The following is a 27,987-nucleotide window of genomic DNA, read 5'->3' on the forward strand; positions in this document are numbered from 1 at the left end:
TCAGTACATCTTGGTCCTACAAACTTCTCAGGAGTGCATGTCAAAGACATTGTGGATGAAATGCAGGGACAGCAGGTCAGGGGAGTTACCGGCAAACACTTCTCGCCTGGGAATGTGGTCACTATGACAATCACCTCAGATTACCGTAAAATATAGATGCAACAGGGAGAGATTTTAAAAAACATCTCTCACAAAAGATCCAAACTGAAGGATGATCTCATGGTTAATAAGGGTATGGCTTAGGGACTGATGGATGGATGGTTCAACAGACGGATGGATGGATAGTGCCGTTTCTAGATGAATGTTAACAATGTTTTTGGTAATTGGCTCATCATTAAAGAAACACAGAGTGACACAGAGGACAAACACACAGAGCTAATGTCTCATGAGAAATCATGGTTGCTAACAACCATTCCTCTGACACACACACACAAACATTAGATTTTCATGTTTTATGGGGACATCCCATAGACGTAATGATTTTTATACTCTACACACTGTATATTCTATCTCCTACCATCACAGAAAATGCTTGCAATTTTACATTTTCCAAAAACATCACACACGCAATTAATATTATGATGTAACATATTTTAAATATAACAGTGAATGTGTATTTTTTAGATTATAAATCATTCAAAATAATATTAAAGAAGCCAACAGTTTTACCTCATTGTTATTAAAAATGAACCTGCATGCATGTGTGAGACAAATTCCCTGACTCACCTTCAGCTGCTCCTCTTCAGGATCCCAAAAAAATCCAGAAAGTTGGTCCATATCACATCCTTATACTCAACAAGAAACACACAAAGTGTGTATCTGATCTTCATGCTAGTCTAAAACGTAGTTCTCTTCCTGTGCTTAAATGGAATAATACCATGATCAGTCAACCCATCTGTCTTTCTCATCTATAGAGTAAAAAACACTCCAGCAAAAAAAGGTGGGGTATGAAGGGGCAGGCCAGGAGAGAATGGGAGGAGAAAAAAATAGTTGGTCGCATAAATTAGTGACATTTTCATGAACAGTAGTTGCAAATAAAATTGACATGACATTTTTTCAAGTCATAGACTAATGTTCACTTCTGGTCTAAAGTTTGGCTTCAGTAAAAAACTCCGTTAAGCTATCCAAGGATGCATGTATTCGATTAAAAATAGCCTACAGTAAAACAGCAGAATTGTGAAATATTATTACAATTTACAAGAACTGTTTTCTGTTTTAATATATTTTAAAATGTAATTTATTCCTGTGATGGCAAAGCTGAACAGTTGCTACTTAATATTTTGGCAAAACTGATATATATATATATATATATATATATATATATATATATATATATATATATATATATATATATATATATATATATATATATATATATATATATATATATAAATTATATTATAAATATATTATAATTATTCTTTATTTATTTTATAAATTTATTTTATATAGAGAATTTTACCCCAATGGATGTATATATAAAGGAAAATGGTAATTTTAAAACATTTTTCAGTGCTATAATCACCTTCTAGCTGTTCACTTTTATGGTCCCGGAATTTTACATATTAAATTATAGAAGTACAAATATTTCTTTAATCAGATTATAAATCATTCAAAATAATATTAAAGAAGCCAACAGTTTTACCTCATTGTTATTAAAAATGAACCTGCATGCATGTGCGAGACAAATTCCCTGACTCACCTTCAGCTGCTCCTCTTCAAGATTCACAAAAAATCTAGTGTTTCTGATCTTTCTGTCTTTTTAATCTATAGAGTATATGATATATATATATATATAATAAAATACTTAGATCGGTCATCTGGACTCCAGGTTTAGTCCAGACTCCAATTGGACACACATAAAATCAGGTAAGACTCCAATGGTAAATTATATGAATATATAAATTGGTTTTGGTTTTTAAGCAGCACATTTCTCTTTGGGCTCATGAGCCAGTGCATCAGTGACAACTGTTCAGCTCTGCTAACTCTCAACCCAACGGACCAATCAAAACCTCTTCTCCTGAGCCCAATGGACCAATCAAAATCCAATCCTGTTGTAACTCATCTAGGCCGATCACAGTCATCTAACAAGTTATATGTACGTATTCTCTGTAGAAAAAAAGGATTTTTCCAATATACAAATAAATGTGAATTAAATTATTTACATTCAAAAACAGAAATTTGGAAAATATTTATTTATATACACACAATTATATATATATATATATATATATATATATATATATATATATATACACACACACACACACACACACTCATCTGAGCCAGCTGATTGAGATGTACATCGCCAAAGGAAGTTTTTTTTACATTTCGGATAAACCAAAACAGAAAAAAATCAGTTTCTGTAAAGACTTAGGGCTGATAAACTGGGAATATTACTGCCTTGGACAAAATGAAAAGATTTTATTCAAATCATCATTTGATCACATGCATTTTAAGGTACAATTCCCACAATCCATTAAAGCAGAGGCAAAAACATGTGCAGCAAGAAAAAAAAAAAAAAACATGTCACAATTTTTACCCAACAGCTGTTTGATATAATGCTGGTATAGGTTTATGTACTGTAGCTACATTGGCATAAAATGTATATGAGAGACAAGCAAGTATTTAAAACACGAACTTAAATAAAATGAGGAATATTACAAAGAAATGTTGCAAGCAATATTATAATCTTTATACCAATTATTATGGACTGAGGGAGAGCAGGACCCCAGAACAATCCTGATGACAGCAGCGTTACCAAATAACATCTAATTTTGTCCGATTCAGTTTCCAGCATGTCGTTACAGTTTGGTTTCAGTGTGTTCTAGTGGATAAGGAAAGCTGCACACCCTCAAAAATCTGCAAACACCCCTCAATGTATAAAACTGAACTAAACACAATTAAACAATGAGGCTAATGTATCCAGGGGTCAGTAAACAGGGGATATGTTTCACACACACTGGCACATACATACACAATCTCTCTCTCGCTCTCACACTCACACACACACTGGTTCTTCCTTAAACCTGGTCTCTGAGTTTGGCCAGTCTCTGAGAGAGCTCGTCCTATGGTGAGAAAGATACAATTATTGTAGTACATATCAGTTATACTTTTGTTAGTATGTTTATCCTAATGTATGTGTTAAATACCTGTTCTGCAGATGCTACACTGGTTCCCACTGATCCTGACTGACCTTGAGGAAGCTCCATATTGAGGTCCAGCCTAAACACACAAGAGACAGATATTGTTTGTTTAAATCTTAAAATTGTTTCGTTCAGTCTCCCTCTTCACCGTAAATACGTTAAGGATACATTTTAAGTGCATCATTCTGTATCCAATCATTTGGCCGGATCCTGTGATTTCCTCAGATTTAAAAAACACTAATTTTGGTTGAGGAGAGATTCTCTGATATGATTGTAAAGCGATTAATTGATTGATTAATTCATTGATTGATTGATTGATTGATTGATTGATTGATTCATTCATTCATTCATTCATTCATTCATTGATTCATTCATTCATAAAGCTGGATATCTCCATCCAGTCTGAAAAGTGTTTTCCGGGTTGATTTTCCTATAGGCTAAAGTCTATTCTGGCTTAGAATATTTTATGACATCCTATAATGGTAGCCTAATGCTGGTAGATTGGCACTTATTGAATTTCCTTTTGTACAAACAAGACACACACACACAGAGTGTGAAACACTCGCTATGCACCATTATGAATGCCTGTGTGCGCGGCAATGTGAAACAACTGGAAGCACACTCGCAACTTCTATGGAAGACTGTATTCTCGTACTCTAGAAATGTTTCGACTTTAATCTCGAAATGCTAGATTTTTTTTTTTTTTACTTTGCGCTTCAGGGCTTCCGTATTATTGAGCTTAAACGGTACAATACACACAGAATAATGACAAAATGCTGGTCTTGTCGAGTATTCATAAACAACTCACGTTTTAAGTAAATGTAGTTGAGAAAGAAAACACGTGTAATAGTATGATGGATCCGTGCGTCAGGTCTTAAAGTGACAACAGCCTAATAAACCTGCTGCCAAATTATGAGATATTATTAAAAATTAGGGCTGTCAAACGATTAATCGCATCCAAAACAAAAGTTTGTGTTTACATAATATATGTGGGTGCACTGTGTATAATTATTTTGTATATATAGAAATACACACGCATGCATGTATATTTAAGAAAAAAATATTATTTATATATAAAATATTTATATATAATATAAATTACATATAAATCTATACACAGTATATACATAAAAATATTTTTTAAATATATGCAAGCATGTGTGTGTATTTATATAAAATAATTATACACAGTGGACCCACATATGTTATGTAAACACAAACTTTTATTTTGGATGCGATTAATCGTTTGACAGCCCTATTAAAAATGTGTATATGGCTATTGTTCCTTATGCTATTCGATGTCAAAATTGTGGCCATTGTGTAAACGCTGAGTGGATAGTAACTTTGGAAAACCACTAGCCACAGTGGCTGGTAAGCTAAAAAGTTGATTTCAAGCCCTGAGAGGAAAGATGCTACAAATTCAGCTTTGCCATTACAGGAATAAATAACATTTTACAATATATTCAAATAGAAAACAGTTTTTATAAACTGTAACAATATGTATATTTCACAACATTAATGTATTTTAATCAAATAAATGCAACCTTGGTGAGCATAAGATACTTTCTTTTATACAATCCCCAATCAATCACAAAGTGTGTTTAAGTATTTACTCATTAATAAGAATAACAAATCTCAGCATTTAAAATGTTCTTACCCGGCCTCATCTGCCATTTCCATCATCAGAGAATCGACTTGACCCTAAAACACACCACAGTGTCAGTAAAGGCAAAACAACTACTACATCAGTGTATTTATGGCCTACGGTGCAGTCATTGTAGTATGCCAGTGCATGTATGACCTGTGGTGTGGTCAGTGTTGTGGTGCTGCTCATAGTGTCCTCCATTTGAGCCGTCTGTACATCCAGAGTTTCAAACTGACGCTCAAACTTATCCATCAGACCTGAAATCTGACGAATCAGAACACAGAGAATAAATATAGAGCCAATATAATAAAGTCAAATCAAAGCACTACGACTGTTTATGTCAAATAGAAGTCTTCCTCTCTCTCCCTCTCACCTTCTCAAGGTTCATGCTCTTTAGGGTTGCATCCATGCCCTTCACCACCCCAGCCATAGACTTGGTGACCTGGAGAATAAAAATCAAATGCTAACTATTAAATCTTGTTGAATAACTACTTGAATTTATCTGGTTTAAAAGGAGAATGCCATATGTGTACCTTGTTCATGGTGACAGCCGTCTGTACTCGTGCAGCCACTGCATCCACTCTCGCACTCATTCTAAGGAAGTTCACTGATTGGTTTTTCTGGCGGATAGCGTTTTCTGCATGTATCCGTGCAACCTCCATATTGCCCTTCTGGATGGCCTAAAGTAACCAAAACATAAGCCGTGATTGGTAACACTTTACTTGAAGGGGTGTGCATAAGACTAACATGACACCTTCATAATCATGACATGACATATGTTATAAATATGAAGGAAATTTTATGCATGCTTGTGACAAATGTCATTAAGTGTCATTCGCTCAGTAATGACATTTTTAATGCAAATATGACATTGTTTGAGATGTCTTTGTTATGACACCTTGACATAAACCAATACATTATAACCTGTCAGTGTCTTTGTCATGACAATTTGACATTACTAAGACAACACAACCCGTCTCACAACTTTTTAATGACAAATTCAATTAGTACCACTGTAGTTGAGGTCATAAAACATATGACACATGACAGTTTAACTTAATTTAATGTCAAGTTGTCATGACAAAGACACTTGACAGGTTATGATGTTTATGGTTTATGTCAAGATGTCATAACAAAGACATCTTAAACAATGTCATATTTGCATTCAAAATGTCATTATTGAGCGAAAGACACTAAATGACAGTTGTCGTAAACATGCATAAACCTTACTTCATATTCAAGACATATGTCCTGCCATGGTTATGAAGGTGTCATGTCAGTCTTATGCTTATCTTATCTTCATCACATCAATGTTGACCAATTACATGTGCTGTAATTATGGAACATTTACTTTTAAAATACTAAAGTACAATCTAATGTGGTGTTGACTCAACATTCTCATTTATGTTTTTGGCTATACTTTGACATTTAGATTTGTATAATTTTTGACAATGTATACAAATGTATGTATGTATGTGTGTGTGTGTGTGTGTGTGTGTGTGTGTGTATATATACTTAAATCCATTTTCTTAAATATATCCAGACAGAGAAACATAATACTCATAAAGTAGTAGAAATCTTCGTCAATGTTACTTCATATGAATGAATGGAGTCTCCAAATGCCAATGTTGTTTACCTTCTTGACCTTGGCCTTCTCTGCTTTCTCTTCTTTGTCGCATTTCTTGGAGCTCCGCTGAAGTTCTTTAGCTGCAAACTTGAGGTTAAACAACTGCTCTGAAGTCAAAAGTCAAGGAAAAGGTTTTAAAAGGAATCATAATGTCTGTAAAGGTTATCTGATACAGTTAATAATGTGCCCAAGACAAGCCTAAACAATATAAACAACAATCAATGTAGACCAAAATCGTCTCGAAACTTGACAAACTAGTTTGACCACCTGGATAGCGTTTACCTAGGTGGCGACATTACGTAATTCTACGTCAGTCATACCTGGGCGGATTTCACGATGTTTTAGACGAACACGAAACTTTCAAAATAAACACTTGGAACTTCATAAACGTACAAAAATATAAATAGCACGCAACGGCGAGTTCACCAACTCATGTAACGTATCACTTTAAAACGTTTTCTACTCCAGAACCCAAAATTCACTCTCTAATTCAATTTCTACCTTCAGTGACGCGAACAGAAATCTCAACGTGCGATTAGATTTAACGGCTAGCTAGAATGTGACCCGATCTATTCGTACATAACAAAATGTTGCCAGGACCGAGTTCAAGTCAACTCATAAATTACGCTAAGTAGAAGTGTTTACGGTCCAAGACAGTGAAGTGAATCTGGATCGGGCCCGACCCCCGGGGTCCACAAGGATACTCTCCATGTTTGACATCCTGGTTCCACTTGATGAAGTGTGAAAATTAGACGAGAATAGTTTTCAGTCTTGTTTTATTCCCCCCGAGCTCTTCGTGTGGATCAGTAACTGTCCTCGATATGTTTGTTGTAATTTCCCTGTATTCACTTCCGGCTTCTCCAAACCACTGGAGTGATGTCACAGTCATGCGCTCAGGTCAGCGATCGCGGTGATGTCACGACTGGCAAAACAAAGCTGTGTCTCTGCCGTCTCTTCCTGCGAAAATATATTTAGATCATGTATCATAACAAAACCTTTTGTTTAAAATAATTGGTTACACTTCATTCAACTTCATATATAAAGACAAGCCTCACTATTTAAATAGAAATATTTGATGTAATTATAATATATAATATAATATTATTTAATATATAATTGGACTTATAATAACAAATACTGTATTAATGAAGTTAATGAAATATACTTTCAAATGATACGCATCATTTATCCAACCATAAAAATATAGGCCGACAACTGATCTTTATGTTTGTACTGTATGTTAGATTCTTTTGGATTAATGTGGATTATTTATTTAATAAATTCAGTGGAATTAAAATTAAAATTTATTTTAATTTTGTCATTTATAATGACCAAAAAAAAAGAAACAAGAATCACATTTTTTATGTTAAATAAACAAATGTAAATGTTCTGAATGGATACCCAATATCACCTAAGGCTGACATTTATTTTGAAACCTTTCAAGGACTTTCAAGCCATAAAGAAATCAGAATTATTCTTTTTTATTTTTTTTTGATTATACACATATATACCCTTTTCTGTTATCTTTTTTTTATTTCCTCTCTTTTAACCTCCTCTTTAATATATGAATATATGTTTTGTTTTGAATATTATCCTTAACGTTCATCATAGATCAGACAGTAGAGACTAATCACAGTTTTACACCTTTATTATAAAAAAAGCATAGAAAACAAATAAACAGACATATGCTTATGACATCAAACATCATGACCATCTTCACCATCAGTGTCACTAAACAGATCCAGGCTTTGTCACCCAATGACAACAGATCCCTGACACACACACATTTACAAAAAAAAAAAAAAAAAAAACAACAACACACAACCCAGGCCATGATAGATGGAAAGGAAAGGAACAGACAAAATAAACTCAGACTGCTCAGCTCTTGACCAGAGAGAGCCTGTGGAGGTTAATGCTGTATCCTGATTGGCTGAGAAAAGTCTTTCAAACAGCAGATAAGGGACTGGATGGAGAGAGTGTTTTCCATTTCAGTGCATTAAGGGACAGGAAAAACTAAAGTGAGAAAAGAGAGATAAAAATAACAAGGTAAGAAAAGGGCAAAACAAAGAGAGAGAGAGATATGTACCAGTGTGTTAATCACATTTTTGTAAACACCCTTTTAACACCACAAACCAAACTCAGATTCAACTCATGATCTCTTCAATTTAGGCTTTGTATTCACCATCCTGAAAATACACCAATGAAAAACACATCAGCATGGATTAAATGAGCACTTGATAATCAGACGACTGTTCTTGTTGCCTCCCTTGTCCAAAACACAACAGTCTTTTCAGTTATCCATGATAATGGTACAGAAGAAAAAAAGATGAAAAAATAACCATTCTGATGCTCCTCAGATAGCCTGAGGGCACAGTCTTCAATTTACATTATATTTGAACCAGAGTCCAGGATTCAAACATCACCAACCAATCAGCTGCCACATATACTTGACATAAAATGTGCAAACATCATCAATACTAATCTTCTCCTTACTGCAAGATAAAAATGAATTAAAGTGTATCATACAAGAGTGGAAAAATATAAATATATTCTGTAAAAACAGTCTGAAGTGTATTTGAGTGCATTTTCTCCTACATTTCACATAATCCTCCTCGTGTCTGTACTTTAATGGACGAGGAGTAGCACAAGTGATCTGGAAGTAGTTAATGCATCAGTTTGCACCTGCACTAAATCATATGACTAAAATGTATTATATTATTGAACAGAGGTAAATGCATTACCTGATTTAATAGTAAAGTCAAGTCAGCTGAATTATATGGTAAACGTAAGTGTTCTCGACCCCATGTAAAAAAGTATGAAAAGAACGCAAGATGGAGAAAGTGAAGAGAGCAGCACCATCTTTATGACTGGAAAATGGAAACCTAAAGAACCATGATGGGAATCAAAGTCATTCAGGAGGGAGGGAAGAACAAAAGAAGGAAGAAAGGAAGGACCACTCTGGACTAGAATAAGGCAGAGGTGGCGGATTAGTTGATGGCAAGTTAGTTTCCGTGAAAACCAGAGAAGAAAAAGCACCACAATCCAGGAAGAGTCATGAACATCAAGTCTCGGAGACAACAATAGTAAAAAAAAAAAAAAAAAACAAGTCACAAAAAGACAGTACTAAAAACAAAATCCCTGCAGTATCGCTGTAGTGAGTCTGTGTGAGGATCATAAAATGTCAATGTGTCCAACCCATAAGATGGCTAACCCTCGCACGTTCAGTCATGCGACGGACCCTTCCAGAACGGGACATTCCAAGATTCAGAGGGTCTGTCGTCAGCCCCTCCTCTTCAGAGTCATCGTTGTATAGAACAGTCCTTCGTCCCTGGTTACGAGTATTAACCCGCCCTGACTTTGCAGTCCTTTGATTTGACCTCTGACTTCCAGTTTTTGTTGAAGAAATGAGGTCTTCATCCTCAGAGTCCTCCTCTTCCTCATCCAGCTCCTCTTCTTCCTCCTCAGGTTCCTCCTCTTCATCTGGTTCTTCCTCTTCCTCAGGCTCCTCCTCTTCATTTTCATCCGCCCGCCGCGCTCGTTTCTCAGGTTCTGTTGTCTGCTCTTCTCCTTTGCGCTTCCGCTTTGCGTTATCGACAGAGGCTGCTGCCTCTTTGCCTCTCTGTTTTTGTTGCGGGGCTTTGCTGTAGTCATGGTCGCCGCCATCTGCAAAGCCGCCCACCTCAGTCCCGCTGTCGTCGCTCTCAGACGAAGACGACGAGGTTTTGGAGGACGACGATGCGGATGTTGAGGAGGATGACGAGCTGGTGCTCTCACATTCAGAGACTTCTCCCTCTTCTGCTAATGCTGCTCCTCTCCTACGTGAACTTCGACCTTCATTTGGCAGGCAGTCATTGGCACCTAGGACACAATATCAGAGTCAACATGAAGGTAAAAAATTATTTGCAATACACCTTATACACTCTTTTGCTCACCACTGCATTTATTTGTTCAAAAATGCAGTAAAAACATTAATATTTTGTTTTCCATTCTAATTTTAAAATGTAAATCTATTTATTATGAAAAGCTGAATTTTAACTCTTTCCCCGCCAAACACGGAATTTTCCGTGTTTAATGAAAAAACGCATCTGCGCCAAACACGGAATTTTCCGGGTATCCGTGTTTTAGGTGGTATACGGTAAGGAAGACCCGCGCGCATGTCCTGAATGATTGCGCAACTCTTTGTTTAGAGAAACAGATTGCAATCGTCTCAAACAGTGGAGTAGTGAGAATGTATCAGACAGACAATGCAGAGGTATATGGCTGAAGTACTGGAGGTTAATGGACTCGGAGTCCGATCACTCTTTATTTGATCATTCTGAATCTGATCGGGACGAAGTAGTCAGTGAGAGAGATGCACATGTTCATGCTAGCCATGGACGTGCCGCAGATAGATCGTATAATATTATGACACTTATAAGGCACTTACAGGCATTTATGTGTGGCTGTCTAAATATATAAGGTGTAATTGTCAAATTTTTTCTCTCTTTGTGCACATTTACCACATTGTAATATGTATTTGTGTGTGTGTGTGTGTGTGTGTGTGTGTGTGTGTCTAGGCCTGTTTATTGTAATTCCAATTATTCATTATTCACAGGTAGAACACAGAGAGGCAGAGGCAGAAGTTTTATTGCAAAAGTTACATTTCCCTTACATCCTGGGAAATTTGATATATTTTACATTTATTTTATGTTTTTAATTTATTTTGGAAAGTTTTATATATGAAGGAAACAACATCTGAATGTATTCTGCTTTTAAATGCACTTGTTTGATAAAAATACCTTTTTCTCAGTTTTTTGTCCAAAATGTTGTGTTTTTGACAAAACCTACCTCTGTTCAAGAGGCAATAAAAAAAGAACAGATGAAGATAAAATAAAAACGTTTTTTTTTGCCTAAAAGCAGAGGCTCAGATCTTTATTTTTATATATATCATCTTCATATATTCATGGAAGAAAATATTCAGCGGGGGCATTCAAATTTAGCGAAAATCGTCATTACCATTCTCAGTGTCACATGACCCTTCAGAAATCATACTAATATGCTGATTCGCTGAAACCGATGCATTTTTTCAGGATTTTTTAATGTTTGAGAAAACAGCACATTTATAAATTGAAATTTGTGTAACATGAGAAAAGTCTTTTGATCAACATAATACATTGTTGCTGAATAAAATGATTTAATAATAAAAAAAATTTTGAGAGAGTGGAAGAGCATGTTTGTTTGTGTACCTCGGCTGCGTGTAACTCGGTCGGCTCCTGCAGGCTCTGATGAAAAGGACGAGGAAGATGAGGAGGAGGATGATGAAGATGAAGAGGATGGCTGACTGTCTTCATCAGCTTGTGCAACACTTGAATCTGGTGAAAGAAGCAAACACTTTGACTCTCCCATGAAAAAAACCAGCTGTGACTTAAGGTGGTGTCTCATTAGCCGACTACTACTAAACCTACAGACAGTTATTAGGGGTTCAAGCATGAAGTGATGATCACTAACATTTCAATTCTACCATTATTGTTGATATGAGACAACCCCAATTTCGAAAGTAAGGGTTCAAAGAAAACCCAAGTTCACAGTGGTAATTACAGCCTCTCTAAGACTCTTACACACCTTGAGAGGATTTCCTTGAGCGGGACTTTGGAGTCATCTGGGAGGTTTTCTTTACAGATTTCTGTTTTCCTTTGGGGCTGCCGAAACACACAAAAGTTTAAAACGGGTAAAAAAAAAAAAAAAAAAACTGTGTGTACCATGATTTGATATTGAGTGTACATGTTTTACCTGTTGGGATAGGAACTCTGCAATCTCTTGCTGCAACTAAGTCTCTGTTGACTCCTACGCTGATTCTGAACAGCAGATTTGTAGTCTGAGATTATGGGAATAATTTGATTCTCAAAGAACGCCGACAGACTCAGAGTCATACTGTAGATCTAAACAAAAAGCAATATCAGAGTAATACTGTGGATAAACATAAAACATACTTTATACATTAATGCAATATGTAAAGATTAATGCCGATGAGGTGTCCATTGTCTAGGTATTAATGGACGACGGCGAGGCGTGAATCGTCCGACACGCAGTGGTTGTCTCCGCCGAAGTCCATTAATACCTAGACAATGGACACTTCGAAGGGCATTAACCCGCTTATACCATGGTCACTTGCCAAATAACACATTTTTAAAACAGTTTATATTTTAATTAGTTTTACAATCGATAACTTGGTTTCCCTGGTTATCCTAGATTTAACCGTTTTGCTCCTATAGTGTTGGGTGTGCCATGATGTGTCAAAGACCCCACACACGAAAAGATTTTTAACCAGAGTTTAGACTGTGAACACAGGAAATCTCGCAAAATCTCACGAGACTTCAGAATAATAATGTAGGTCAACCCAGTACAAAATCACTCACACACAATATACTGTGGCTATTTGGTCAGCTACCTGGCAAAGACATTACACAAGAAATTCTGATATGCTGATTTGCTGCTCAAGTAACATTTCATATTATTATCAATGTTGGAAACAGTACTACTTGATATTTTTGTGTTTTTTTCCCCAGAATTATTTAATGAACAAAAAGTTAATTTGATTTTTGTTTATTTTTTAAAAACAATAGGCTTCGACCAAACATTTGATTGGTAGTGTACATGTAGTAAGAATATAAATACATCTCATTAATTAATTCATTGTCGGTTTATAAAACTAATAATTCTCAGGCACTGATTCTGATTGGTTGAGCCGCATTTGAAGCCATTGTAAAATACAACACGTATTGCTCTATTATAAAAGTGATGAGTGTGATTGAAGGGTGCTGGTCTTACTCTAGACTTCTTGTTAGGCGTGTAGGCTTTTGAATTACTGAAGATAAGCCGCACATCTTTGGCAAACTCTATGGGATTCTCGTAGTTCCCACCCATTAGGGTCTCAGAGACTGTGCCCAAATCCATAGGAGTGTCTATAATATCACGGTAATCCTGATACAGAGAGAAAAAAAGAACACAATGGAATATTGTTAAATGGATAAGATGGAAAGTACAGGAAGGAAAGGAATGAAAGAATGAGGGAAGAATGAGCTACCGGGTAAATGAAGAGGTCAACAGGCTGGCGGAATGGCTCTGAATCTGGGCTTGCCATCATTCTCCTCACAAGGTCTTTGCATTGTCTGTTCCATGCGTTTATATCAAGGACCACGCCACGCTTCTGAGGCACATTACTGGACCTCTGTAAATAGTGGGGGGGGGGGGGGGTTAAAGAAAACACAGCTGGTACTATAACGTTTTCATAATAAGTAGATTACAAAGCTTAATTTAACATGCATGTGCTTGAATTGTCTCACCCTTTGACCAGTGGAGGTGCCGGGAGTGTCCGAGTCCACATCCACAGTCTCCTAGAGAACAAACAAAGACGATGAACAGTTCCTCTTCACACTAAAATATATACACCAGGCCGTGGCTTTCCCAAAGCTTAGGCACATTGGTCCTGGGTCAGAAGACAAACATATTGTTGAGCTCTGTACACAAACACAGACCCAAGCTCACCTCTTCCTCATCTGCACTGCTGAATTCAGTCTTCATCTTATTGTGCAAATCCAAAATATCTGTACAACTTTGATCCCTACAGACACATGTACAATAAAAATGAAAAAGCTCAGCATGGTCACTGATCCCAGCAGGTGAACCAAGGGGATCGTAATGTAAAAATGTGTATGATCGTGTCTTCTCTGACCTGATAAAACGCAGCAGAACGTCGGTGACCGTTTTCGCTGCTGTGACAATGGGGCTCTGTGGTTCGTTAAATGTTCGAGCATTGTGTTCGATGTAACGCACTTCCCACATAAGTGCTGAGATTCGCCTACACATACAAAAAGAGGTGTGAGAACTCCAGCAGTTGTCTGTGTGTACCTGGAGGAACGGGGCACTCATTTATGTCAGATGATGCAGTGGTCAGTGAGCTGAGTATACCTGTAGAAACGATGCACCAATCTTGTTCTGATGGTGCTGAGGTCAGTGAGATAGGCCACAACAGTGCAGTACAGCGGATATTCCCTCAAATCGACAGGGCAGGAGAACGCCTTTGCCACATCTGTAAAACACACAAGAATATAATTAAGCAAGGAACATGCTATATTATGAATAGATATTTTAAATTGCAACAATTTTTCACAAAATGACTGTTTTACTGTATTTTTGCTCAAAGTTTTTAATGAATACTGATAGTAGCTTTGGGTGGTTTGTGTGCACTTGTGATACCAAGGGTTAGCAGCTGATCTATGGCCGCGATTACTCTCTCGCACTCCTCATCTCGTGTGTGCAGCCCCCACTCTCCCTCCTGTGGCCGGTACAGTAGGGACTGAAGCTCGTCCTCTGTGACAGGGACACTGTCACCAGTATCCTCTGGGACTTGAGCTGTGGAAAGTCAATCACACCATTAGACATGCCAGAATGTATTGCTGATTTACTGTCCGAGCTCATGGGTGAAGTAAAGTGTGTCAGTACCTTCTTCAGGTATGGGCTCAATATCCCACGGACTCATCTTCTCTCTCTCTCCATTATCCCACCTGCAAAATAACACACCGATTATTGACACTTACCTCACAATAATCAGCAAAATGTTTAACTTCATACTCTGGTAAAGCGGGTATCAAACCCATGTACCTGACAATGTAGCACTGAAACAGGCTGTCTGGATATTCAGACTGAAACGGCTCCTGACACTCCACAGAACCAAACCACCAGGCATCATCAATGATGCTCCTGAAACGGTGACCTGCACACACAAATATATAGCTGTTATCATCATAACATTACGCATAAGAAACATACACACATTTGTCTATACCACAACAGGATTAATAGAATAATAACCTATGCTATGCAGTCACTAAGGCATTCTTCACATTTTATAGCATGTTGGTAAATAGTTAATAGGATGTTCTGGGTGGTCGTTTACTGGCTCAAATGAAAAAAGCCCACCCACAAGCCTCTATGATATTCTTGTATGGCTCGTAGGGGTTTAACAATATATCGTGTCACAATACATCACCTTACGAAAATGCAACAATACTTATCGTGGATAATTACCCCAAAATAAAAATTACTGTGTGAGAAAAAAAATCAAGTTTTCAGAATTTTAGTGTCAATACTACATTAAACTACTATATATAATGTTGATTATAATGTAGAATAATGCAATGGGGGAATATTTGTGCGTCCTGATAATGCCAGATGTCTTATGTTACCTGACATTTATTTGAAATACATCTAGTCAGTGACAGAGTGCAGTAATATTCGTTTAAAATTATTCTGTATTTTTTTCAGCTTCAGAATCATGAATATTGTTATTCTAGTGTCATCATTATCCTTGGGTTACAAGCACCAAGTCCAAGCCTATTTATTTAAACCCACAATGTAATATCAAATTTAGCATTTTAATCAACAATACATTTTTTGTTAATCCTTTATGTTTTGGAGTATCGCAATAATATCTTATCGTGAGTTCAGTATCGTAATATGTATCGAATCGTGACATGAGGGTATTGTTACACCCCTTGGCTCGGGTTAAAGGTCTGCAATCTGCATAGTCGGGATAAAGAAATGGATTGTGGGCTGCTGCAAAACATAATTATCTATCCTATTACTAACAGCACGCATAAGTCTGTCACTGGCGATGTGAAGAATAGTGTGTGTGGAAATTGGAAAAAAAGTAAAGTGCAAATTGTAAGCTCAATCACGAAAAGTAATAGCGCACCTCTCAACAAACCAAATGATTTGAGGCATCATTGATAACCTCAGCGCAAACAAACTGAAGTTCAATACTTTGGGTAGAGGTTAGTTCATTTCCTAATCCTAAGCTTGAGCACTAGCTTCAGACTCTAGCATGCACCACAATTTAAAAACACAAACACACCAGGTTGCCAGTTTCGTGCTTTGGCCTCATTATAAATCTGTTGTAGCACCAGAAAGTCGATGACATCAGGCATATCATGATACCTAAAAAAAGAGATTGAGACAGCCATCATTTACAATCTCATTTTCATGAAGAATCCTATCCTAACATCCATATTACATTTATTGATCAGTTTTTATTGTAATTATTGTGCTATTCCAATACCAATAATGTTACAATCCCAGTAAACCAGCAAGTGTATTGTCAAAAATAATTCATGAATTAATAAAAATCAAACAAAATGTGTTGGTGTGTGTTTTTGGAAATATAAGCATGCATACTTCAAGCTGAAGGATTCGTTGGTCATTTTCCCTGAGGTGGGGTCCAGGAAGGCCAGTTTGAGACAGCACAGAGTTGGCGGCCCGACTTCATATTTAATACCCACTACTTTGACAGATTCCTGATCCTAAGAGAACAAACAAACAACATACATGTTCCCGTTGGTCTGTCTGGAGAATGGGTCAACCACATGTGATGCAGACCAGATTATGCCTAATAACAAGTGAGAATGATCATGAGACAGGAAATCTTACCCTGAGATCCAAGCGATTCCAGGGCTGTTTCTGAGGATTCACGCTGTAGGTTTTGGCACGACACACGGCTCGGACATATGCTTGATGACCCTGGCGGAAATATATCAACTACAGAGAGACAGAGAGAGAAATGACTGCAGAAAGATGCATCCATAATGCAAATCCTTGTACTTATTTCTGCTCATTTAGTGAGCATGTCTATATTTAAAGGAACTCACCTCATCTCCCATTTGAGGTACGAAAGGTGATCGTCTTGGAATTGTTTCCATGATCCAAGAGGGCGGCAACCATTCCTCTAATTCTCCAGCAGGCACAGACTAAACACGCACACACATTATTGTAATAGAAAAAATATGGATGAATGAATGATGAATGAACGAATGGATGCTCACCCGCGGTTTAGTCTGTTTCAGTTTTTTTTTCTTTTCAGTCCGTCGACTCTTTCTCTCAGCCTCCCCTTCTCCCTGCCCTGTCCCATCCTCATCTTCAGAGCTACTGCTCCCGGCAACAGGGGCCTGTCTTCTGGTTGTTCGTTTGGGGGGCTGGAGGTTGATTCCCGCATCTGCCGTCCAATCAGAATACTCACTGGAAGAGTCACTGTAAAACAGATTTAAACAGGAAAGAGCTAAATAGACAAAATCAAAAGCTGTAAACCATGATCAAACAGCTAATTGTCAGACTGTTTAATTCCATATGCAGTTAAAAACTATTAAATAACTGTTAAAAAATTAAACCTAAGCCAGTTCTAGACCAACATCACAAGGCTTAATTTGCATTATTTATATTGTGAAATATGTGTGACTAATTGGAGACTGAACCTGGAGCTACTGTCATTCTCCCACTGAGCTTCACCATCCGATGACCCATCACTGTTCTCATTCTGGTCCTCTTCCTGCTAGGTTCACACATACAGAAATGTTGCATATTTAATAAAGTATTTAAAAAAAAAAAGTAAACAATAAATCTTGATAATAAAAGCCAATTAAAGATGAGCAGAGTTCAAGGACAAACACCAACTGCTGTCTTACCTCTGCTTCACTGTCAGACTCTCTCTCACTTTCCTCGTTACGGGTGTACGAGAGCACGCTTGAGCTGCGTCTCCTATCTCGAGTCGAGCGGGTCTGATATGTGTGTCTCCTCTGCTGAGCCTTGCGCTGTGGCCTTCGTAACATGCGAACGTTGTTACCCACAGGTTCACTCTACAGATAGATGGGGATAAAGTAAGATTTTTACGCTAGACTGGCACAGTAAAAAGTGACTATATTTGTTTGTTTGTATTGCCATACCAGCATCTATGGCTAATTTCAAAGCGAGATCAATGCATTTAAAAAAAGAAACAACAGTAATAATGAACAACATCAGACATTTTTGTTTGTGTGTATATGTCTATTAAACTCACTCCTATTGTGGGTGCAGATTTTTTCTTCTTCTCAATGTTGTAGAAAAGCCGTTCCACCTCTCCTTTAGCACTCCTATTGTCTTCCATCACTCTAAAGAAACACAAACATCACATCAGGGTTTGAGCTCACAAAGCTGTTCACAAGAAACCAACATGGACAGTTTAGTGTCCATGTGTGATTTCTGGACCTGGAAAAGTCATGTATATTATTCAAATCTTATAACTCCACAAACATGTTTCAAATCAATTGTATTGTGTAGAATCAGTTTTTTAATCTTTATATTCTATGTACTGTATACATACAACTTAGCACTAACAGTTGTGAATAGTGTGGTCAAACTGAATTCACATATATACCTGAAAATGCCAGACTGGACTTCATTAACCACTACGCGCCGGCTCCATGCCAACAGGTCTCTCTCAGTGGCCATCTGACTGCGGGGGGCATTGTTGTGCATCTGCCGTACACCCTCAACTTGTCCGCTACGTCGCAGCCCAACGTTAGGGGGTGATAGAGGACCCCCAGCCACTTCAGCACCTACTGACCCAACAACTTTAAATGTCACAACCTCTAAACGAACAGCTGAAACGGTTTTAAAATAAATAATACATTTTAATCTAAAAAAGGTTCCAAATCAGATTGGCTTGTTTTCACCTGCAGGATTTCCTGGGTTGCGATGCTCATCTTGCTGGTTCTGGAGCTGCCTAATCAGATCATCCAATGGGCTTTCTTCCTGAGAATCCTCAGCGGTCTGCTGGCCAATCACCTGCTCAACCACTTCACCATCACCTAAAAACATTAAAAGACTCTCAACAAGCTAATTTAGACTAAGCACTAAACTAGTCCTCAAATAAAGGACTACAACATGACATATCATTAAGAACAGGGAGTATTTCATTAAAAATTAACCCTAATGAGGCCCTCATCTTCATAGCTTTTCATAGGAAATAAATTTGAGCCAAAGGCCCTGTTTACACCTGGTATTAAGTCTTTATAATTAAGTTGTAAGTTAAACTTACAACTTATCGCCAATCTGATCACAAGTGGATGACGCTAAAAACAAGTGTAAAATGCATTTGAACAGCCACAAAAAGACTAATGCTTAAACATTATGCGAAGCACAATAGTCAGATGGGATTTAAACTTTATCAGCTGAAGATATAAAGTTTCTAACACACACTCAGAATATGTGTGGTCTTGCGGCTGTCAGAGCAGAAACGAAAGCGGCTACTCTCCGTATGTTTTCCATCGTTTCGTGTTCATATGTAAATTGTGTGAACTCATTTTGTCCATTAAACCGAAAGTTAATGAAACCCATACATTTACCCGCCCACAGACCCTCCCTTCAATACAGAAGTGGCTGAGAGTGGACAAAAGAGGCTAATTTAAAACACAGAGGGTAAAATGGGTCTCCCTCGTCTACTTGTGATCCGACTGAACAAAACGCATCCTAATACCATGTGTAAACATGGCCACACAAGTGGTGTGTGACTGATTAAAAGGACCAAATAATCAGCAATATTGTTGCTACAGCTATGTCTAGTAAAAAGAAAAGCCCACAGTATTTTGTGACAAATAGTACATGCCATCATTTTTATTTAAACAAAATGTATTTGGATTTTTTTCATATATATGCGTTTTTGCTGTAGCATTGGTATTTGTATCAAGAATCATGACATGTCAATGATATAGGCAACTGAAATTGTGAAATTTCCATGGAGGAAAGCAGGATGTTTTAAAAATTTCTACTTGAAAAATGATGTATTAACTTGGCTATAATTAGTTGTGCAAATCTATGAGTAATATAATTAAAGACAATTAAAGACAATAAAAGACAATTAAAACATTAATAATGATTATTACTATGGCTATACAATTTGCATTAATCGTGAAGTGATGCTTTGTGTCATTTGTTATTAGCCACGTAAACCTGATAAATGTACCATTAGCCATGTAGCCGAGCTGTGGCACAAGCTGCTCCTCTTTGCAGTTTTCTCTTCCCGGCACTAGGCGCTGGTAACGAGGAGGGTGGGGGTTCCCATCTACGTCCACCAGGAAAGGTGGAGGCATAAGATGGGGTGCCTGCTGCGTCTGCTCATCTAGAACAAAGTTATTGGAGTCCCGTATCAATGGCCGGTAATCCGTATGGAAGAACATTTGGTCTAGAATCTGAAAGCATAGAGAAGCATTGGAATGTGAACAAGAGTGGATTCGATCAACTGCACAACAGGCTAAGAATATCACACATCTGAGACTGAGACACACACACCTTTTCATAAGGCTGACTGCACCCAAAGCCGAAGATGAGCAGATGACCATGAGAGTCTGTGCAGGCAAAGTGCTGCCCATCCATTGAAAATTTACAATCAAAAACAGCACCATGCCCCTGGCCCTCAATCTAAAAGACAAAAGGTGACAGAAAATAATTCAACGTCTGTGATAAGCAGCACTTTTATCGAAATCTAGACTGTAGTATACACTACAATTCAAACATTTAAGGTCAGTAAGATTATTTAAAGTTTTTTGAAAGAAGTCTTGAGGTCACCAAGGCTGCATTTTAATTGATAAAGGTAAAGGTAACAGTAATGTTGTGAAAAACTATTACAATTTAAAATAACTGGTAAAATAAATAAAATAAATATTATTATAAAAAAATATATTAAAATAAATTTAATAATGTTTAATAGGTTTAATAAGTTTTAATTGAAATCAATATCTCACCATATTGAAGAAGTTTCTGATCTTCTGGCCTTTGCTGAGGTCCCAAATGTAGATGTTACCATCATGACCAGCAGATAACAAGATCCGGGAGTCAAAGGGGTGAGCTTCCAAAACAAACACTTCATCATCATGACCCTAAGGACAGATAAACATTTGCCTATATGATCCATGCATAGTCACAGAAAGTTCCTCCTATGAATTACAAAACAAGGACCAAAAGGAACAGACTGAATTCTGCCTCTCACACACACATACCGACAGCACATGTAGTAATTGGCCATTTGTTGAGCTCCAGACTTTGAGGAGGCAGTTTGAAACGGCTGTGATGATGGAACGATCGCAACGATCCCACGCGACCATGGTCACCACCAACTTTGTCAATTTATCATCGCCTGATATCACAGCACTCCTGTGAACACAATACATATGTCCACATAGACAATTCAAGGACCAACTACATTTTTTTCATCCTCCAAAAGAACAATATGTAATGTTAACATTTAGATCCAGTCCAAACTATGCTTGAGAAACCTGCCTGATCTCACAATTAGCGGATATGTACACACACACTCACCCTGGTAATCTGGTGGTCATGTCCAGCACCGTACTCTTCCATTCCTGCTGTTGGTAATGCCAAATCCGAGCCGTACCATCCCGACTACCACTCACAAACCTGAGACTGGAGATACAGAGCAGCCAACACTTAAAGGGATTTACTTTAGCATTTAGCTTTGTATTAGTAGAAAACCTGTAGCATTTTAAAATAACATGCTTTCCACCCTCATATCCCCCAGAGACGAGAGATTTATGTATTTTTTTTTGTCTGGAAAAAAATCATCCGATGATGCAAAAATCGTCATTTTGCATCATAGGAGGATTTTTTGGCCAGAGGCTAAAGACTACAGTCAGTAGTAGGGGCTGTCCGGCAAGTTTTCAACCCACCCAATAGAGGGTGGGATCTCACTCAAAGAATGTACACATAGTGTCAGCCATCTTTTTTTGGAAACTAAGCTAGCAGGCTCTTATTTTGTGGAGAAAGCCGAGTAGTAGGGGTTACCATCCTCTTTTTCCGGCCGTCGAGATCGTAAAATATCCTGGATTCAGCTTTTGCTTTTTGCAGTTGCCATTCATTGTTTACATCTCACCTTTTGTGTCAATCTACCTGAATTCATTCCATTGGTGAATCTGAATGTAGTGTTTACATGAATGCTAAACAAGTGATTGGTTTATGTGTGTTTTAACATCGCTAAGAAAATCCCTGCTCCTCCGTGAGGGATACGAGACCGGTGCGTCTCACAGGTTTCTCACTGGCCTCGCACCGTTCTCCCGCGGCCCTCAGTCTCGTTCTGCTCGCCGCGGTAAACATAATGAATGGAGAATGCAAAAGCCGAATCCCGGACATTTTGGCCGATCTCAAAACACATTTTCGGGCAGACTCATCACAGAGACTCACTAATAGCCTAGACTTGTTGTATAACTACTGCGCTCTGTTACCGGTAGGCGTGGCCTCCTAGGGCAACAAAGCAAGTGCATGCTGGGAGTTGTTGTCTTTCATCCACATAAGCCAAAAATACATTTTGTGGCTTTTCTCTTCAACATAAATGACCCATTTTAAATTCATATTCATCTTTCCACAGGTGACGTATCCCTTTAAAAACACCCAAAAACCAATAAAGATATATGGTACATCCCAATGAACAAGCACGAAAGGAACCATAACATATAAAAAAAACGTACCTGTCAGTGTTATTGCAAAACTGAATAGCAACAACTTTATCCTGTAAAACAAAAACATGCATTAAAATGAATGAAACTCTTAAATCAGCACATTTCTAACATGTTTCTCATTTCCCATTCTACATTATTTTTTACAAGTTCTCCTTTCTATCACTATCTCTCTTGCTTTCTTGTCTGTCCACTGGCTTCCTTCTCTGTGTTTCACGCTCTCACCGTGTGGGAGTCCAGGTCAGAAAACTTCACAGGCGTCTCTGTGCCGAGGTAGTAAACTTTGATCATGTGATCTGTGCCTCCAGTGGCCAGAAACATTCCACCTGGGGTCAAAGGACACAATGTCAGAATTATAATCCGACTGGTCATGAGATGATAATAAAGAGACATGAAAAAAATGTTTATTTGAATCAGATCATTAAGTGTTTGGAAGTTGGAGTGTAAGTGTGGCTTAACACACCAGTGCTGAAGGAGCTGCAGGATATCTGAACTCCGGGACGAGAGCGTTCCATGAACTTTACAGGCTTTTCACTGCAAACACAAACACACAGCTAATTGCAAAGTTACTCTAAATAATAAAAGTGAATCATTTAAAACATACAAATGACACTCACACAAACTTCATGCTGAGTGAGTTCCACTGCCAGAAACACACCATGCCATCAGCTCCAGTGGTGGCCAGATACCGAGAGGAACCTAATGCTGATGGAGAAAACTGCAGAGACAGACAGAAAAATATCCTTTAACCACCAAAAACATCTGAATTAAAGTTACTGTAGTCTTACCGAGTCCTTTAAACGCCCCATTATGCTATTTTTAAAGGATCCAATCCCAATTCTGTTTTTGAGGTCTCCTACAATGTGTATTGAACACCACCTCATTTCTCAAAGAGTACAATAATGGTTTGTTCAAAGATTGTCTCTCTAAAGTTTAAACTCCTCCTTTCTGAGAGCCTACTCTACTCTTGATTGGACAGATGGACGACTTATTTCAGCGATTCTTTCTTTTAGGTGACATTAACTTTATGACATCCACGTTGATCTTTAAAACTCTATTACACACTCTATGATAGGTAATGGGTAAAAAGCATAACTAGGGCTCTTTAAGAAAAATAATAATCTTATTTTACAGTACAACTGTAAAATTGCAATTTATATTTTTGGATGTCTTCATTTTTAAACATTAAGCCATCAAACTTTTATTTTAACGATAAAAACTGCAGAGAGCCCTTAAAGTTTCTTTTAGACTGCTGAAACCAGCTGGTTTTTAACCACTTCTCATTACAAGTACTGTTCAGTGCATGTTATAAGTGACCTACACTCACAGTGCATAAAGAGATGAGTTCACGTGGAAAAGCATGTACTGTGAAGCGAGCAGATCTCTAATACTGCCAGGTTTATTAGACATTAAGATTAGGAATCAAGCTAGAAAAAAGAAAAGGTGTGATGTTTGCGTGGAGGTAGGCAGCTTACTCCACCAGAGAGGAGCAGAGAAGGTGAAGGTTTTGTGACTTTGTTCCTCTATAAAGAAAACGTGTGTTCACACACCTGTATGGAGGTGATGGAGGCTGTGTGTCCCTGCAATACAGCCACAGGCGCACAGGTACGCAGGCACCACACACGGATGATCTTGTCACAACTGGCTGAAGCGAGGAGCGTGTTCTCGAAATTCACTGTCATATCTGAAATCTCTGCCGCGTGTCCACGCAAAGTGGCAAGCAGACGGCCATCATCTGTTGCCCAGATCTTCACTAGACAGTCGTCAGAACCCTGACAGAAACACATGTGCATAAACCTTGATTACAAGCGTGCACACACAGAACATATAATAAAACTACTGATTTCAAGACACCAGTGTTTCCTGCATTAGTATATTAAGCAATAAACTGAGCAATGACATGAAAACAACATCAAAAATGCATGTGCATGGCTTGTAATTGTCTATGCATGTTAAACTATTAAACTAGGACAGGAGTCAACAATATTACACAATTCACTTTTATGTCTAAATCAGGCCCATTTGATGCCCTATCCTAAACTTCCGAGTGTTACACACATCCTCTTTACCGTGAAAATGCGCCGTCCAGTGCGGTCAAACGCCACACAGTACACTGATGAGAGATGGCCCAGGATCCTCCGATGCATCTTCATGTGCTGGTAGGTGCAGGAGGGGAAAGCATGGCCAAATCGAGCTACTCCTGTTTTTTGGCGAGCACCCATGATTGACACTGAGCAGAAAGAATTAGACTGTTACAATCAACAGAACCACAGAAGCTGGTCTACACCGATGGACATTATTCTATCACTAAATAACATGCTAAATAAGTGAACTTCATTCAACAACATTGAAGTCGCAATGAAATGATTCTTAAATAAGAAATAAGTTTAGGACAGGGACTTGGTTCTATTCATTGGTCATTGATAGGATTTTGAGATGCAAGTTATGAACTTTTTACTTTAATCAGCTACCATGAAGCACTATTTTCAATTTGACTCTGTGCACAATCCCAAGTAGTCATTCCTAAAACTAAAGCTAAAACAGCACCAACCCAAAACATACACCATTTAGTTAGCAGGGCTTACCTATATTTGGTTGTTTGGCACAGTCTATAGGTGGTTCTGGGGGCCGTCCCCTGTGCAGGGCGACTACTGCAGAGCCACTCCATACTGTATGAGAAGAACCTTTGAGAGCGAACAAAAGATTGAATTGTTTCAGATGGAGAAAATTAACATAAGGGAAAGTGTTAATGTGATCGTGTGCTTTTCTCAAGTCTTTATAGTACAGAATAACTGAGAAGGGTTCTCATTGTTCACTGTATGTAGTGATCTTCTCACTTTTTGCTGTCCGTAGTAATGACTGTCGACCAGTGCCCAGTAAACTGTGGACTCCAGGAACACTGGGAGGAATGTGTTTATCTATCAGTGGGCCAATCTGCTCACACACACGCAACAGGTAATCCGCAGGTATGTGCCGATTTAACAACACCTGAAACATACAGAGATAATTGATACATAAGGTGCTTTGATAGACGCAGCCAATCTTATTTGCATTAGGATTAAATACATAGAAATAACAATGCGAGTCATACAATATTATAGTATTAAAAAACACATTGTATTGATAATTTTGTATTATATTATAGTAATAAACTAGCGTGAATTTTGCTTAATTTCACCAACATATTCCATATTATTCCCGAAAGACCACCCTTTCCCTCCACAAGCTCCAGCCAATCAGACGCCTTCTCCAGCGATCTTTTTCGTCTCCTAAGTAGCAACTGAGGTTTGATTGGCTGCCGCCTTTGGTTGACGCAGCAACCCACCAATCCATTCTCGATATATATGCGCTGCCGTAACGCCCCCGGCCGGCACGCACAAAGCCTTTCATTTCAAAACAAATACTTTATATTGAAATTCTTACAACCAAAACTTTCCCGCACTACACTATAGACTCGTGTACATTATAAAAATATAATTCTCGCCGCTAGCACCGCGTTCTCTCATCATTGCTTTTATAAGTTGATGCATTGTAATGCAAGTAAGCCAAGCACATGTGAGAGTTTAGTTCTGTATTTCACGTGCGTGTATGTGTGCGATAGTTTATTTAATCTCACCCAGTCTTCAAAGCTTCGCTTATACAGCTTTCCATCCCAGCTCCAGCGCTTCGGAATGATCTGCACACAAACACAGCGGGGGAGAAAACACATCACATGCGGGATTTAGACACGCAGCCGGGCTGGGATGACGAGGAGATGCTGATGTTGGGAAATTTGAGAGAAATAACGGGTTAGAGTGAGAGAAGAGGCATGAAACTCACCTCATATTCGTGCATCTCCTGAAGCAGCATCTGCAAAAACACACAGAGTTACACACACACACCGTAACACACAATCATTGCTACACACCGACACTCACAAGCCATTTTCCGTCTCACCTGAGCGGATTTCTGACATGGTCCTGACTGCAGGAATCTGGCGATCAGGTAATAAAGTTCTGCAGAGAGAAACACAACAACACCAATCATTAGCTTTAGCTTAGCCTAGCTTAGCCTCGCAGGCTAATGCTAAACAATGCTTAAAGTCTTTCTAGGGATAAAGACGCAGAAATAACGCTAGAGAGGTGCCCACCGGCTTCAATTTGCGAGCACGGTTCCGCCGCCATGGCCCGGTCCGGGCGGTAAATGGAGGTTGGTGAGGCTCTGCTTGCTAAGAGCGGCCTGTGCTGTATTTTCTCTCAGCGTTTCGGCCTGCAGCCGCCGCTTGCGCTGCTTTGTTTGAGCGCCCCCGCGCGGCAGCCGCACGCCAGTGCCAGTATAGTACAGCGCTCCTCCGCCAGGGGCGCCATAAGAGCGCACAGGTGAGCTCACAATTTCCACGGGCGGACATTTTACATGGTGTGATGGTGTCTGTTGGGTAATTTGTTGAAACCAAAACATTGATGTATTGCAATAAATGGACGCATTTAATTTTTAACATCATATTGAGGATCACAGGTCAAGCGTGTGTGGTTTAAACATAAGATCTGTTGAAATGTTCCATACTACAATCCATGTAGGCTACCATACATGTGTTATGTAAGGAATGGGTTATCCATTTTACGTAATACAATTATGTAATGTGCATATATCGAATAAGTGTTCAAATACATCTATCAAACATTTTAGTTGGACATATGGACTGTTGGACATATGCAGAAATGATTCACCCTGTTGTTTTTTATTGCATGTTTCACTCATGGTTTCACTTCATTATGTAATAAAGTTATTAAGATGTTAGTACGCAAATTATGTGTCCTGATTTGATGTTTTCTGCATAGTTATGAGGAGCAGAGCAAAATATTTATAGGATGTCAGTGTGTTGCCTCTCAGATGACTCAAACTTTAGAGGTCATGGATGCTTGCATTCATTCATCAACTAGACACACACAGCAAGAGCTGGAATCATAGCTTTCAAAGCTATCTAAAATGTATTTATGTGCAGTTTTAATGTCTTAGAGACTTTTTCTAACACTAAATAAAAAAAGCTTTTTCTAAAGCAACAAAGTGTTTACATTGTGACTGTTGTTTTCATTGAATCCTTTTTGCTCTCTATCGAGTTGGTTTCAGAATTTTTTTTTTATTCAAGAAGGTATACATTTACACAATATACATTTATAATGGCATACATTTGTGCAAGTAAATAAATAAAACAATGCACCAATAAAATTGGGAAGGGGGAAAAAGTACAAATAAACAAAGAGGGGTCTTTTCATTCATCTT

The 27,987-nt window shown here is 38.1% G+C and overlaps 2 protein-coding genes across 4 annotated transcripts; both read right to left on the reverse strand.

Annotated features, from left to right (window-relative positions):
• Positions 1–2,404: 2,404 nt before the first annotated feature.
• chmp1b (charged multivesicular body protein 1B) lies at positions 2,405–7,309 on the reverse strand. The gene is made up of 8 exons (XM_039659732.2): positions 7,123–7,309; positions 6,428–6,525; positions 5,325–5,471; positions 5,165–5,233; positions 4,948–5,055; positions 4,804–4,847; positions 3,153–3,225; positions 2,405–3,068 (listed from the first exon to the last, which is right to left on the reverse strand). The coding sequence occupies exons 1-8, from the start codon at positions 7,136–7,138 to the stop codon at positions 3,024–3,026; spliced, it is 600 nt and encodes a 199-aa protein (XP_039515666.1). The 5' UTR covers positions 7,139–7,309; the 3' UTR covers positions 2,405–3,023.
• A 739-nt stretch (positions 7,310–8,048) lies between these two features.
• brwd3 (bromodomain and WD repeat domain containing 3) lies at positions 8,049–27,014 on the reverse strand. 3 transcript variants are annotated; one of them, XM_039659238.2, is made up of 40 exons: positions 26,858–27,014; positions 26,665–26,723; positions 26,548–26,577; positions 26,345–26,404; positions 25,566–25,716; positions 25,314–25,412; positions 24,798–24,958; positions 24,279–24,500; positions 23,346–23,446; positions 23,192–23,262; positions 22,954–23,054; positions 22,741–22,781; positions 21,578–21,682; positions 21,259–21,412; positions 21,004–21,138; positions 20,552–20,680; positions 20,226–20,451; positions 18,937–19,071; positions 18,639–18,819; positions 18,282–18,372; positions 17,911–18,081; positions 17,701–17,777; positions 17,275–17,479; positions 17,101–17,199; positions 16,883–16,990; positions 16,631–16,755; positions 16,311–16,393; positions 15,059–15,170; positions 14,900–14,961; positions 14,654–14,809; positions 14,366–14,486; positions 14,130–14,255; positions 13,943–14,018; positions 13,741–13,791; positions 13,482–13,625; positions 13,226–13,378; positions 12,188–12,336; positions 12,020–12,096; positions 11,644–11,769; positions 8,049–10,276 (listed from the first exon to the last, which is right to left on the reverse strand). In XM_039659238.2, exons 1-40 carry the CDS (start codon positions 26,889–26,891, stop codon positions 9,600–9,602), a joined length of 5,184 nt encoding a protein of 1,727 aa, XP_039515172.2. In that variant the 5' UTR covers positions 26,892–27,014; the 3' UTR covers positions 8,049–9,599. The 3 variants fall into 3 exon arrangements, with proteins under 3 accessions (XP_039515172.2, XP_039515173.2, XP_039515171.2); XM_039659239.2 differs by having other exon boundaries at positions 17,701–17,774; positions 18,639–18,822; XM_039659237.2 differs by having other exon boundaries at positions 18,639–18,822.
• Between the last annotated feature and the right edge of the window lie 973 nt (positions 27,015–27,987).

The sequence above is a fragment of the Pimephales promelas genome, chromosome 4 (assembly GCF_988280905.1).
Source record: "Pimephales promelas chromosome 4, fPimPro1.hap1.1, whole genome shotgun sequence".
NCBI lineage: Eukaryota > Metazoa > Chordata > Actinopteri > Cypriniformes > Leuciscidae > Pimephales > Pimephales promelas.

Bases quoted from the DNA above. Each gene is read 5' to 3' on its own strand.
- brwd3 (XM_039659237.2), bottom strand. From the start codon at position 26,891: ATGGCGGCGGAACCGTGCTCGCAAATTGAAGCCG. The intron at 23,055-23,191 runs GTGTGTTAAGCC...CTTTGACCCCAG, and splicing joins CTGCAGCTCCTTCAGCACTG to GTGGAATGTTTCTGGCCACT. The intron at 16,991-17,100 runs GTGAGTTCCTTT...GTCTCTCTGTAG, and splicing joins TACCTCAAATGGGAGATGAG to TTGATATATTTCCGCCAGGG.
- chmp1b (XM_039659732.2), bottom strand. The intron at 5,234-5,324 runs GTACACATATGG...TTTATTCTCCAG, and splicing joins CGGCTGTCACCATGAACAAG to GTCACCAAGTCTATGGCTGG. The intron at 5,056-5,164 runs GTGAGAGGGAGA...CTGATTCGTCAG, and splicing joins AGAGCATGAACCTTGAGAAG to ATTTCAGGTCTGATGGATAA.